Below are 13,195 nucleotides of genomic sequence, written 5' to 3' on the forward strand. Positions count from 1 at the left end.
ATGTATTTTCTTCCAAGTCTGAACAAAAACATTAATTATTATTTTCATCTAGTGCCTCCTTCAACTCCAATATGCCACAAGGATGAGTTCAGGTGCTCCAATGGACGCTGCATTAGCTCCATCCTGCGCTGCAACTACTTCAACGACTGTGAAGATTATGGTTCTGATGAAATGAACTGTAATAAGAAAGGTCTGCTGCTGCGAAGAAAGAGACTGTCTCACGAGGGCTGTCCTGTTCGAGGCTCACTCTGCCTTTGTCTGCAGACACAGTGCTCAACGATTGCAACAGCAACCGAACGGTGTGTGGGGATGGAGATGAAGCCCACTGTGTGGTGAACGGAACCAGCAGTTTCTGCTCCTGCAAGCCTGGATTCCAGTCTAATGGACGCAACAGATGTGAAGGTTTGATCATCTCTGCCCTGGACGTGAGTGTGTTCCGTCTCTGATGTCACCCGTCTGTGTTGACAGATAAGAATGAATGCAGTCAATTTGGAGTCTGTTCCCACATCTGCAACAACACCAAAGGGTCCTACAAGTGCATCTGCCACAAGTACTTCAGCCGAGTCAATGACACCTGCAAAGCGGACAGTGAGTCTTTCCTCAACCTGTACCTGAAGGATCATGGGCAGCTTTCAGATTTCAGCACAAATCTTCTTGCTTGAATACTCCATTTTCTTTTGCATATGTACATACATGTATACACACACTGTCATTTCTGGACGAGGCTCAATATTTTGACAGCGTGATACTTTTTTACATGTAAAAATCCATATATAAGCCACCAGTTTTGACTGTGAGAAAAAGAAGAGGCTTATAGAAATTATGGTTTATATATCAACCCCCTATACTTGCATACAGGTCTGTTATGCTCTTTACACCTGTGAGTTTTTGACTGTGAGGTGACATAAAAAAGAGAGAATTAAGCAACTGGATTTTTCTATTTTCTAATATAATAACTCTAAAATGACATGAATAAGCAAATGAAGAGGATAAATAAATAGGTCTCCTCAGGTGTGTTTGGACTGAGACCAGGGGATTTTCACACGTTCACTGACAACCGCAACGTGAGTGAGGTTGATGTTAAACACATGAAACAACACTCCCAAACTAGCCATCTAACTAAAATCAAATCGTTTTTTTCTGCTCTAACTGAGACTCAACTTGTATTGCAATCATGATTTAAACACTTTCAGTGGCAATGTTTTTGCATGAATTTAATTCATATGTCTGGAAATTAGATCCTGTCTAACAAATGCTAATGTTGAAAATATAAAGGTTCATCTATAAGACTATTTTGACAGCCTCAAAGAGAAACTCCAGGAAGCTCTGGCCCAATGAGCAAGGCTGCACAAACATGTTTAGCAGCCACTTGCCAGAATCATACAGACTAAAATATGGCATTTTAAGAATAAACAATGAAGTCTAATTGTCTCTAAACGGCAGGTTAGGCTTCATAGTACTTGGTGATAACCTTGGTAACCTCTGGTTCCTTTTAGATGGTGTCCAGACATGGAGCTCCATTTCTGAGTAAAAATACTCACGGTTTAACTCACGCGATGTTTTCCCAGGCCCGAGACAAGTCCTCTATATTGCCGACGACAACGAGATCCGTAGCCTGGACCCTTTCATGCCGAGTTGGCGGTACGAACAGATCTTCCAGGGCGACGCCAACGTGCGCATCGATGCGATGGACCTGCATGTGAAGACGAACCGCATTTACTGGACAAACTGGCACACTGGTCGCATTTCTTCTTATGAATTACCCTCGTCCTCGTCTTCGCCCAACAACAACCGACACAGGCGCCAGACTGACTCCAGAATCACCAACCTTGAGGTACAGCTGACTGCCTGCTGTTCACCTTGGATGCTATCCAGTTCTGACGTTGTGACGTAAATCCTCTGGCACCATCCAGATTCCTGACCTGAAGATGCCCAGAGGTATCGCTGTGGATTGGGTGGCAGGAAACCTGTACTGGACAGACTCGGGGCGGGATGTGATCGAAGTGGCTCAGTTAACCGGAGGACGCCATCGGAAGACTCTCATCTCTGGCATGATAGACGAGCCTTACGCCATCGTCGTCGACCCCCCGAGAGGGTGAGACTGTTCTTTCAGTTGTTCCATTCATCAGCCACAACTTCACTTTCCAATATCACGATTTTCAGGAAAATGTACTGGGCTGACTGGGGAAACCATCCCAAGATAGAAACGGCTGCGATGGATGGAACAATGAGAGAGACTCTGGTCGAAGAAAACATTCAATGGCCGACAGGTACAACATGCAGTCTTCCATCTTAGGTTTCTTTTCTCCTTTTCATCTCCGGTGATTATTCTATTTTTTTTTATTTTTAGGTCTTGCCGTGGACTATTATAACCAGCGACTGTACTGGGCCGACGCCAAGCTCTCTTTGATTGGCAGCGTGCGTCTGAATGGCAGCGATGCTGTCGTGGCTGCGAACGCCTTTAAGAACAGTTGAGTGACTGAAATCTGTGATGTCAGAGATTCGAGGAAGATGCTTACATGCCGTTTCACACGCAGAGCTCCACCACCCCTTCAGTATCGACGTCTTCGAAGACTACATCTACGGCATCACCTACATCAACAACTACGTCTTCAGGGTGAACAAGTTTGGCAAAGGTCATGTGGAGAACCTCACCACGGGCATGAATCACGCCACAGATTTAGTTCTGTATCATCGCAACAAGCAGCCCGAGAGTGAGTCCCATGCCTCTCACCCTATTATTTGTTTCATTCTATTGATTACTGTGTTCCCTTCAGTGACCAACTCCTGCGACAAGAAGAAATGCGAGTGGTTGTGTCTGCTCAGCCCGAGTGGCCCAGTGTGTACCTGTCCCAATGGACGCACACTTGACAACGGCACCTGTGTGGAGCTGCCCACGCCCACACAGTCTCCTGTCTGTGAGTAGTAATATCTGGAACATCCGCTTGAGCATGAAGTTCTGTATGACTACAACAACCCCCCCCCCCCTCCTCTGGGTCCAGCTCCTCCCAGTGGCCCGTGTCTGGTCCAGTGTCTGAACGGAGGAAGCTGCTTCCTGAACGCGCACAAACAGCCCAAATGTCGGTGTCAGCCCAATTACGGTGGGGACCGCTGTGAGATTGACCAGTGCAGAGACTACTGCAAGAACGGAGGGACTTGCACACCGTCCCCTACAGGTGAGATGTGAACATTACTCTCAGGTTGAGAAAGACCTTCTTGTGGCGCTGATGTGCACAGAGTTGATCTGTCACCATAGAATTTTGGTTTATTTTTTGACGCTACCGAGTCAGGTTTTTATTGGGCGTGTCTACAAAGGACAAGATTAGAAACCAGTTTATCTGAAAGTTGGCTCGTGTAGAAAGGTTTAGAGACATGTTTAGTCAGGGCAGGCTCAGATGGTTTGGAGCCACGGCGGGGAGATGTGGGGAACATGTTACACAAAGAATAGATAGTGCCAGCCTTGAGGTTTATGGATGTTATGAAGGAGGATATGAAGACTTGTTGTTTATTGTTTTTTATAAATGGGTACAGTGTGACATGATTTCCAATTTTGTGCTGTGGTCAGTTTACAAAGGTGATGGTTTGGCGTTCCTCAAGCTCATTCCTCTCTCTCTCTCTCTCTCTCTCTCTCTCTTCAGGCTCTCCCACCTGCCGCTGCCCGAGGGGCTTCACTGGACCGAACTGCAACCTTAAAACGTGCCAGGATTACTGCAAGAATGGAGGCAACTGCACCGTCAGTGCCGGAAACCAGCCGACTTGCGCTTGTCCTGCTGATGCTCTTGGCGATCAGTGCCAGTACCGTGAGTGTCGCTGTGCTCTGCGATTGAAAACGTGCCTTTTTGTGTGTCTGACGTGTTCGTGTGTGTGTGTGTGCAGGAAGCTGTGAGGGTCACTGCCTGAACAAAGGAACATGCCTGCAGACGGCCACGGGCTCCAAACAGTGCCGCTGCCCACCACAGTACACCGGCAGCACCTGTGAGATCGACAAGTGCCACTACTGTCGAGACGGCGAGTGCATCCCCAGCAACAGTTTCACCACCACGGGAGGCTTCACCTGTCGGTAAGATTGGTTCAGAAAGAGCAATACTGCACCTGGTTGACAGAGGGTGCCCCAGAAAACTAGCACGTTACACAGGTGGTCATAATGTTACAGAGATGGGGTTTATTCCGACTTGTAGACAGCCCTGAAGGAACTGTTCACTGTCGTGCTAGTCTAGTGTTTGGAGTGACAAGTAGCGGTTGATCGAACCCGATGTTTGTGTCCCGGACAGCTGCTCCAACGGACGCATCCAGCCCAGCTGCTACTCCTGCGACACCAACGAGTATTGTGCAAACGGCCAGTGCTCCATCAACCCGCTCACTCACCTGCCTGAGTGCAAGTAAGATGCTCATCATCTACAAGTGCTTCATGACTGAAGGGACAATGGAAGAACCGTCTCTGTCTTGTCCCCAGATGCTCCCCAGGCTGGATGGGCCATCGCTGCAAGGCTGTGGCCACGAGCGAGGGCGCTGCAGACACAGGAGGACGTAAGTAGTGCAGTACTGAGGCGCGGCCACCTCCGGCAGGCTACCTCCTAACAAAGGAGACTCTGAACACCAGTGACACTTTAGATTATCAAGCATGGATGAAGTACTATTTACTGTTACCACTCAGTGAGTATAGGGTTTTAAGAGTGACCATTCCTGGGTGAAATGCAGCCAGGCCTTATCAGAACTTTATGATGATTAATTACTGTCTAATAAGATGCTAATACACATATTCCGTCTATATGTCACTACAGATTTGCTATTTCTGCTCACCTTACCTGTTCCTCAACTGATCCGCTTTTGAAGGTGTTGACTGACGGACAAACCTCTTAACCTTCTTCATACTGATGTGTGTGCAGGTACCGCCTCCATCCTGATCCCCGTGCTGCTCCTGCTGCTGCTGCTCCTGCTGGCTGCTGGAGCATTCGCCTGGTACAGAAGAAGGATGAGAGGGTGAGTCGTCCAGAGCTTCTGTCACATGACCTAAGCTAGCGCCGTGACGGTCCAGCGCAGAGAAAAAACCAAGCAACCAGGAAGACGTCAGCTGTTACTCAGCATTTTTTTTTTTGCTACAAGCTGTGCAAGAAGCTTTTCTTTCTGTTTCCTCTCTTCTCTCTCTTTCACACTCTCCTCCCGGTAATGGCGTCTCCTCTGCTCCTCAGGTCTAGCCGGCCCGGCAAAACCGGCTCCAGACGCTTGCGGTAACTGTTGTCGGGACTGCCACTTCCCTTCATGACCTGCATCTTTAAACTGCTCTCTCTTCCTGTCTTCTCGCTCCTCATTCGTTGTTGTGCTGTGCTTCTGGTCGATGGTTGTTGCATCATCCCTCCGGTAGCTGTGACCCTGCAGAGTCGCTTCTCTCTACCGCGTCTTTACCACAGCTGCAAGGCAGATAGATCTATCGACCCAAGCGCTTTGAATAGATCTCTGTGTGTGCTGGATGGAGCTGTAGATGTGTCCTGTGACGTATCGTGCCGTGTGCTGTTTCGTGCTGTTGACCTGACTGTGAGGGCTGCCTGTGCCATCTCCTGGCACTTGGAAGATGATCCTAGAGAGCAGTCCATCATCATTCAGAGGTGGACGTAGACTTGGGCGAAGACTCTTCTGTGTGACTCGTGAACAGCAGCCAGCGGAAACAGCGGAGTCTCATTTATACAAGTGTGACGGGCTGTAGACAGGGGTTCTGAACCTTTTTGATCTCGGGGCCCACCTTTTCCTGAACAAATGGACCCGGGGCCCATCCAAGGAATAGAAGTGATTCATTACTCTTGATCTCATTTGTGATCTATAACCATATTTAATCTATGAACGTGTAAGCAAACCAAAATCTGGTGAAATGAAATGAAACCATATGATCATTGCAAAGATATATATTTGTCATGGAAAAGTCCATCTAGCAGAACCAGGTGCAAGTCACGTTCATCAAATTTACTAAAGAAAAAAAAGAAAAAATGCCCTTGTTGCCAACTGTTGAGAAAATTGGAAAAACTGAATACAATTTTGAATAAAATAAATATAATAAACCATGTCTAAATATCATAAAATAAAAATTAAATGTTTTATTTAAACTCCAAAGAAGGAATAAGTAATGTGTAAATGGAAGTATCGCCATAAAATCTTCTTATTAATTTTCAAAACTGCTTCAACAGGTGCTTTCATGAACAGTTTTTACTGTTGGGGGGGTGCGACATCACTTTCTTTATCATTTTTTTCTTTTCAAGAACTTCTCCATAGTTGTTTACCATCACACATTTGCAGCTGTCAAGTCAATTCAGTGACGCACTACTGCCACCATGTGTCAAGTGTGTTAAAACCAAGCATCTCACACCCCAGAGGTGTAAAACAAAGAAACCTTTTGTGGTCCTCTAGGGGGCGCTCACGGCCCAACCATGGGCCCCGGCCCCATGGTTAAGACTCACTGCTGTAGGAGACCGTGTACCGCCTCACAGTAGTGTCACCTCACCCAGCATGGGACCAGCCAGTGCTAGGATCATGGATCGTCTATCTGCCAGTCAGGTTAAAGACCTAACAACTACTCATCATTAGTCAGGAATAGTAGCATCAGAGCTTCAGTCAGAGGTGACTGCACCAATAACACACTGTCAACACACACACACACCAGTCTGTTCTCCAGACTGAACACACACGCAGGTTGCTTCAGGTCACGCTCTTTTATAAATGAGACTGTGCATCTGTCCTTGGCTGAACCGATGCTGCTGCGACGGCCGGCTCCGCCACCCGCAGGCTAGTGATCAAGCTCCGCCTCTGTCTCTGTTCAGGGCCAAGGGCTTCCAGCACCAGCGGATGACCAACGGAGCCATGAACGTGGAGATTGGAAATCCGGCCTACAAGATCTATGAAGGCGAGCAGGACGATGACGCTGGAGAGCTGCTGGACGCCGACTTCGCGCTGGATCCCGATAAGGTGACTATCGGAGTCAGGATCCGTCTATGCCCCCTTTGCGTACGAAAATGTCACTGACCTCAGACTTCTATGTGTTCTATTGCTGCTCACCAATATATCCACCAGGGGGAGCAGCTCAGAGTCAAAAGTTTATGACAACAACAAACTCCAAAACAAACCGTGATCATGCAGCTCTTACACTAAAGGGGAAAACAGAGGCAGCGTTGTAGGAGGCGGTGGTCAGTGAGGGTGGACTGGAATGAACCATCAAGACAAAGTCTCTTGAAATGGATTCAATGTGACTATTGTTTTTTTTTTCCTCAGAGAATTATTATTAACATTATGGCTCAAAGTGATGTAGAAAGTTGTACGTCTGCCATTTGCTAACTTCAGCTGTCAATCACGAGCAGGAAATGAGTGCAAAAGTAAAGGGAGAAGTGGAAAACTGACTGAGGAAATTTGCGATATTAGCATCTCGAAGCTCCGCCCTCACCCTGCATTCTAGCACCAGGTGGGAGGACATTGCGAAGGTTGTGCCTGTTGTCCCCGAACAGAAGCGTGCAGTGGAAAAGCACCAATAGAAAGGGGGGTCTAGATTCAGGCTGCCGCTCCTCCCACAGATCCCTGGATACTGACCGGTTATGAGGCAGACTACCGCAGGATTCTGACATGGTTCTCTCCCCGCAGCCCACCAACTTCACCAACCCGGTGTATGCCACGCTCTACATGGGGGCGCACAACAGTCGCAACTCTCTGGCCAGCACAGACGAGAAGAAGGAGCTGCTGTCACGTGGCGATGAGGAGCCTCTCGTCGACCCGCTGGCGTAGACCCGCCCACCACCGCCGCCAACCCTCGGATCACATTACTCCAAACATGTCCCTCTTCTTGCCTTTTAAGAAAGATTTAACAAAAAAAAACTGTCGAAAAAAATCCACAAAAAGCCAGAAAATTAAGAAAAAGTGTGAACACTGTATAAAATGTACAAAAATGAAGGACTACTTTTGTATGTGATTGCAGTATTATATTTTGTTCTTTTGAGATTCCTCTGCTCAAAAATAACATTTTCTATGAGAGATTTTTAATTTACACTTGTCCCGCACCCTTTACCTAAATAGTCACTACCTCTGTGCAAAAAAATGAAATGGAAATAAGAAAATTAGAATCATCAGAGCAATTTTAATTTTTTATTTTTGTATGAATTGTATAGACGTGAGAGAGAAGAGTCATGATTCCATTTCAGCAGTGCCAACGTGTTGTTTGTATGAGCTTTGAGCGGGGAAGCAGAACTCGAGGTGTTTTTTTTCTAAACCGGTACGCGTGTTGCTGAGGTCGTGTTGGGGTGAAGAGGGATGGAGTCGTGACGTTCAGCACCTGGTGGCGACTTGAGGTGTGTCGCCGGCCTTGCACAGAAGTCATGTTAGGGTTCAAGTCTAGTTAGTTTTTAATCATATCGGACGAAGAAGTGTGGATTCAAACATTCCAGCTCGACGGCGGACGAACATTCCCACGGCGAATAAAGTGGGGTTGAGGGGAGTGTAGCGGTGCGAGTAAAGGAAGTGGTTCAGACAAAGAAGAGAGGCCTTCACTTAGTCTTTTCTTTTCTTCCGGTCCATCGTTTCAGTGTTTTCCCTTCCGTGGATGGAAGTCTGTACGCCGCAGTTTTGTGACGACTCGTCGTTGAAGTGCATTATGTTAGTTCCTGTCCCGCTGCTGCTAACGCCGCCATCCTGGTCCGTACGCGGTCTCGCCTCGGTCCCCAAATGCTGCTTCTGTCATAAATGTGTCAGCCATATTTTAGTGCATGTTAAAAGAAAAGAAAAAAAACGACGCCAATCCTGAATATAATAGCACGTTTTTGTGTTGCTTCTCCTGTCGGCAAGTGTTACTTTTTTTACAATTTTTTTTTTTTTTTTTTTAATTGAGAAAAGTACAATCATTCTCCCGGAAGAACGTTTTACAAAATCATTCATGCATTTCTCTGATTTTTTTTTTATTTTAATAAAGTGACACTGCTTTTATAGTACACACCATGCATGGAGGCTCAGACTTTCTCCTGGAAAGAGAATCATGTTTAATTTTGTTTTTGCTGGAGTACTTTAGAGACTAAATAACAAAATATTGTTATAAATAAAATTTTAAAAAATTGTACAGACCATCATGCTGTTTGTTCTGATCACAAGGACAGCTCAAGTTTAGAAAGAAAGGAAAGTCAACCATTAAAGACAGAAACCCGGGTCACCATCACTGGATGCCTTTGGCCTTCAGCTCTTCCTGGACTCTTTTCAGGTAGTCTGGATCCGGATACCCAAAACTGTGGGAGCACAGACAATAAACTAACTACACAGCACTGAAACGAAATGATGAGCAAAGTCTGAGTTAGGAGGTGGACCGGCTATTTAAGGTGTCCCATGATCAATAAATCCAAACAGTAGCCAAGCCGGCCTGTGATGTTCACCGATCAAAACTAAAAGCTAGAACTCTTCCCACCTCTGAGTCTCAAATAGCTCTCCAGACACTCACCTCAGTGGTCCTCCTGTGACACTGGTCTTGTGGTGGATGTCGTTCCAGGTCACTTGGTTGTCCTTCCCAGTGGTTCTGGACACTCCAACGGTGAAAATGAGCTTCTGGTCAAACGCTCTCTTCAGAAGGTATAGCACCTCCCTGCCTTCTGGAGTGTTAGGCAGGAAGGCTTGTCTGGTGACTCCATCATAGTACTGACCCGGGTGGGGATGCTTGACCTGCATCAGGAACCAGGAATAAGAACCCTGGTACAAACCTGTGTCTTGCTGAGTAGATCACAGACTCACCGTTTGTATTCCCCTTGGAATGTCATAGGTGATGACTATGGCTCCAAAACCTTCATAGCCAGGTATCTTCATCGTACGTTTGACTTCAGAAGTCATGGTCCCGTCTGGCTGGTCTCCCACCACCTGACCAAACACATCTTTGCACATGGGACAAGAACTTCCCATGGTTGCGATGGACATGTCCAGGCACGTTTTACAGAACTCGTGTTTGCACTTGAGCTTGGTTTTTTGGGTGAAGGAGTCCAGGCAGATGGGACACTTGTCCTCCGGGTCGTCGTTCCCCCCTGCACCACCAGGTGGCGCCCTCTCATGTGAGGGGTTCGACACACCTGTGGCGCCTGACACCAACCCATTAGAGAGCTGAGAGCACGTTGTCGCCCTCTTCTGGTACAGACGCAGAAGAGCTCGAACGGCATGACTCAGCGATGACACGCAGCCACCAGGTCCTCGGTTAAAAACCTTGACGTTGATCATTCCCTGGTTGACGGCGGACTCTTTCATCTCCACCCCAAACGTAGACTTCAGATGGTCTACTTCCCTCTGGACGCTCATCTGCCTCCAGATCGTCTTCTGCATGTCCAGCCCTGCATCCACCAGCGGATCCTTGATGTTCCGCCCCGACTGCCGCCTTGGTTCCTCCCCTCGAGCCTGCGGCTGGACATTCATGAGCGGGTCCCACGCTGGACTCGCACCAGTGACCTTTGCTTGGTCAGAGCAGAGAGGCAGGTCGAACTTGTGGTGCCTCTGGGGAATCTGCAGAAGGTCTGTCTGCTCTGCAGACCTGCTGTTGGCCGCTTCACTTCTGTAGTCGCCTAAGCAGGCCTGAGTGAGGTCGGTGAACTCAGAGTAAGCCTGAGTCGGGTTTCCATCCGGGCCTGCAGCTTGAAAAGTGACCTTGACCTCGGTGATGATCTGCACGCTGTTCATGGAGGCTATTCTGCTCAGGTCCCGCTTGTGTGCACGAGCCATGTATTCAAAGAGGCCGAAGGGAAGGACACAGGCTTCAGGTGGGTGTTCCTGCTGCTCCCTGGGCTGCAGGACACAAACAAAGCCTTCAGCTTGATCAATACCAGTGATGGGCACATGAGGCTTCATGAAGCAGTGTCCTCACTGTGCTCTACATTTTAAAATGATCAACACGGCCGAACAGATCCTAGGCTTTTGCAACAGAGAGTGCCCTCTAGAGGGGACGCAGTGTCATGAAGCTTCATCAACCCAGGACGGTCACGTGACCTACAGGCTGTTTCGCCGTGGTTTTCTTCCGAGCGGTGGGGACTGGTGCGTCCACACCTGGAGGGGTGAAACTGTAGGCCTCCACCCTGATGCCTTTCTTGTCCTTCTCCAGACATTTTCCCACCAGTTTGTCGAAATCGCTTGCATCTTGAAACAAGCGAGGAGAAGGATGTCAAAAGGAAACACACTCAGAACGGTAGCTACGTGAATCAGCCGATGGAATTTTTACATGCAGAACAACAATTTCTAAATGTAGAGTTGAATGACTTGGTGCGGGCGCTAGTCAGACCTGGAGCAGGAGTCACCGTGACGATGGCGGTCTTGTCCTCAAGCACACGCTTCACGCGGCAGCTTTTCTTGTCTGGCTGGCCATTGAACCACGTCTGAAGTCTTTTTTCCAGCTCTCTCTTGATGTTCTCCCTGAAGTCAGAGTCCAAGTAGTGCAGGGTGAGCCAGACCTCATCGTCGCGCTGTGACAGCTGCTGGAAACACAACAAGGTGCAGCTGTGAGCGAATGCTGGGCTGAAGAGGCCTCGTGACACAGTGTCCTCACTGTAAGAGCCCACTAGAGGGCGCCTCTCTGCTGTACGATCTTTGGAGCCGTACAACCACACTGTTGAAATCTCACACCACTTCTAAATGTAGAGCGCCACCCACTGGGCTCTGAGAATGAGGACACTGTTTCATGACTACTTGAACCTGGTGAGTATATGATAAACAACATGAACACATACACAAACGACAGTACATTCAGTGACAAGCCTGATGGGTGGCAGTGACTCACCACTTCCATGGGCTCCGCCTGCTCTGCCATCGTTGTCTGGGGGTCAGAGGCAGGAAATAAATACATGGAGGGCAATAAAGTGAGGGCTGGAGCCAAGTAACCAGTGTGCAGCTCGACAGTAAAATGGTGGAGTCTTGTGACCAAGTGCAGGTGATTATGTGACGGGTTACTATCAAAGGATCAATGACGGAAGATGTTCAAGTCTGATAAAATATTCTCAAAAATGACTAACAAGAAGAAGAAATACACCTTTGTAAGATCGCGTGAATTTAGTTTTACTTTCGTTTACTCTGTGCAAACGTGAGGTAATTTGACAGATGTTGGCTCGACTTCTCCAAATGACATGGTCAAAGACGCACTTGAATATGTTGTTCAAAGGCAGCTTCAACCATAACTTACAACTGATGCGACAGAAGTTCGAGTAAACTTACCGCGATCTGGAGCTGACGAGACTCGCTGTCTGCGAGGAAACCGAAAGCGTTTGTCTGTGACGCGTGAGTGACGTCATCACGCTTTCACAGTCGCTCAACAAATACTTTCGAATATATCTTTTTCAAATACACAATCAATGTAAGTTTTGTACTTTTTATGAGATCAGAAAATGTTAACTTTATTTTTTTTAATGAAAAGTGTTACATTTACTTTCTTGCTAAACTGACGTTTACTAATTGAAATTTTACATATATATATATATATATATATATATATATATAGTAAATTACTTGTATTGTATTAGAAATAATATCTCAACTTGACTAACTGTGTTTACAGGATCGTCAACGTTTTGTCTATTTAAGTAATACACCATGAAAGGACGAACAGATTTTTAAAAAAATATCAGGACATGTTTCTATTGGATGAAGAATAGATGACTATATTTTGTTGCTCTCCCAAATGACCATTTATGAAAACATTTGGAGTTGAGCAAAATGGAATTTTATTTTGTCTTAGGCTTCTTCCTCCCTGTTTTCTTCCACATCAGCCTCTCGGCGTGTATTATCCTTCAGAATAAATTAAGATGTGAAGCTAAAATATGTTGACAGTATGTTCACTAATCTAATCTAAGATATATACAAAGAGACTCTTTAAATAAAACATGTATTATTCTCTGAAATAAAATATAAAACAATAAATAAAGCTCAGGTACTTTTCCTTTTTTAGGTTTCCATTTGTATTTAGGATGTGTCAGCACCTCACAGTCACACTCCACTACACAATGTGGCTCCTACGGAAACTTGGGAGAGCTGCTGCCTGTTTGTGAGTTGTGGTACGCTACTGCCACCTGCTGTCCCATTGATCTTATTGCGATCCACAGTGTTTCAAATTCTGAAAAAAAACAACTATCTTTTATAGATAGAAAGAATGAAGAAATGTATTGCACAAACATAGGTACAGTGGCTGAAGCAAGCTAGTACGCACAGGTGTTTTGTTCGAAGTCAA

At 46.7% G+C, this 13,195-nt stretch overlaps 2 protein-coding genes across 5 annotated transcripts in view; one reads left to right on the top strand and one right to left on the bottom strand.

Annotated features, from left to right (window-relative positions):
- The window catches only part of LOC128761168 (low-density lipoprotein receptor-related protein 1-like), a 78,956-nt gene extending 70,092 nt beyond the window's left edge, over window positions 1-8,864 (top strand). For 2 of the 4 annotated variants that reach the window (XM_053869190.1, XM_053869191.1), the window contains exons 73-90: window positions 53-190; window positions 265-402; window positions 469-588; window positions 1,569-1,834; window positions 1,914-2,095; window positions 2,164-2,270; window positions 2,351-2,470; window positions 2,538-2,714; window positions 2,778-2,918; window positions 3,003-3,176; window positions 3,639-3,800; window positions 3,877-4,060; window positions 4,272-4,379; window positions 4,454-4,527; window positions 4,887-4,980; window positions 5,190-5,228; window positions 6,807-6,951; window positions 7,618-8,864. In XM_053869190.1, coding sequence (XP_053725165.1) covers window positions 53-190; window positions 265-402; window positions 469-588; window positions 1,569-1,834; window positions 1,914-2,095; window positions 2,164-2,270; window positions 2,351-2,470; window positions 2,538-2,714; window positions 2,778-2,918; window positions 3,003-3,176; window positions 3,639-3,800; window positions 3,877-4,060; window positions 4,272-4,379; window positions 4,454-4,527; window positions 4,887-4,980; window positions 5,190-5,228; window positions 6,807-6,951; window positions 7,618-7,758 — 2,510 coding nt within the window. In that variant the 3' untranslated portion in view covers window positions 7,759-8,864. The remainder of the gene's footprint in view (window positions 1-52; window positions 191-264; window positions 403-468; window positions 589-1,568; window positions 1,835-1,913; window positions 2,096-2,163; window positions 2,271-2,350; window positions 2,471-2,537; window positions 2,715-2,777; window positions 2,919-3,002; window positions 3,177-3,638; window positions 3,801-3,876; window positions 4,061-4,271; window positions 4,380-4,453; window positions 4,528-4,886; window positions 4,981-5,189; window positions 5,229-6,806; window positions 6,952-7,617) is intronic. The other 2 variants (XM_053869192.1, XM_053869193.1) reach the window with 1 other exon arrangement.
- On the bottom strand, window positions 8,732-12,235 carry LOC128761169 (uncharacterized). Its single transcript, XM_053869194.1, has 7 exons — window positions 12,187-12,235; window positions 11,756-11,791; window positions 11,261-11,453; window positions 10,976-11,118; window positions 9,739-10,770; window positions 9,452-9,669; window positions 8,732-9,242 (listed from the first exon to the last, which is right to left on the bottom strand). The coding sequence occupies exons 2-7, from the start codon at window positions 11,783-11,785 to the stop codon at window positions 9,173-9,175; spliced, it is 1,686 nt and encodes a 561-aa protein (XP_053725169.1). The 5' UTR covers window positions 11,786-11,791; window positions 12,187-12,235; the 3' UTR covers window positions 8,732-9,172.
- Window positions 12,236-13,195: the final 960 nt, after the last annotated feature.

This window comes from Synchiropus splendidus, chromosome 6, assembly GCF_027744825.2.
Source record: "Synchiropus splendidus isolate RoL2022-P1 chromosome 6, RoL_Sspl_1.0, whole genome shotgun sequence".
NCBI lineage: Eukaryota > Metazoa > Chordata > Actinopteri > Syngnathiformes > Callionymidae > Synchiropus > Synchiropus splendidus.

Coding starts and splice junctions, on each gene's coding strand:
- LOC128761169 (XM_053869194.1), bottom strand. CDS start 11,785: ATGGCAGAGCAGGCGGAGCCCATGGAAGTG. Junction 10,771..10,975: donor AAACCACGGCGAAACAGCCT/GTAGGTCACGTG, acceptor TGTGTCCTGCAG/CCCAGGGAGCAGCAGGAACA. Junction 9,243..9,451: donor GTCACAGGAGGACCACTGAG/GTGAGTGTCTGG, acceptor GTGCTCCCACAG/TTTTGGGTATCCGGATCCAG.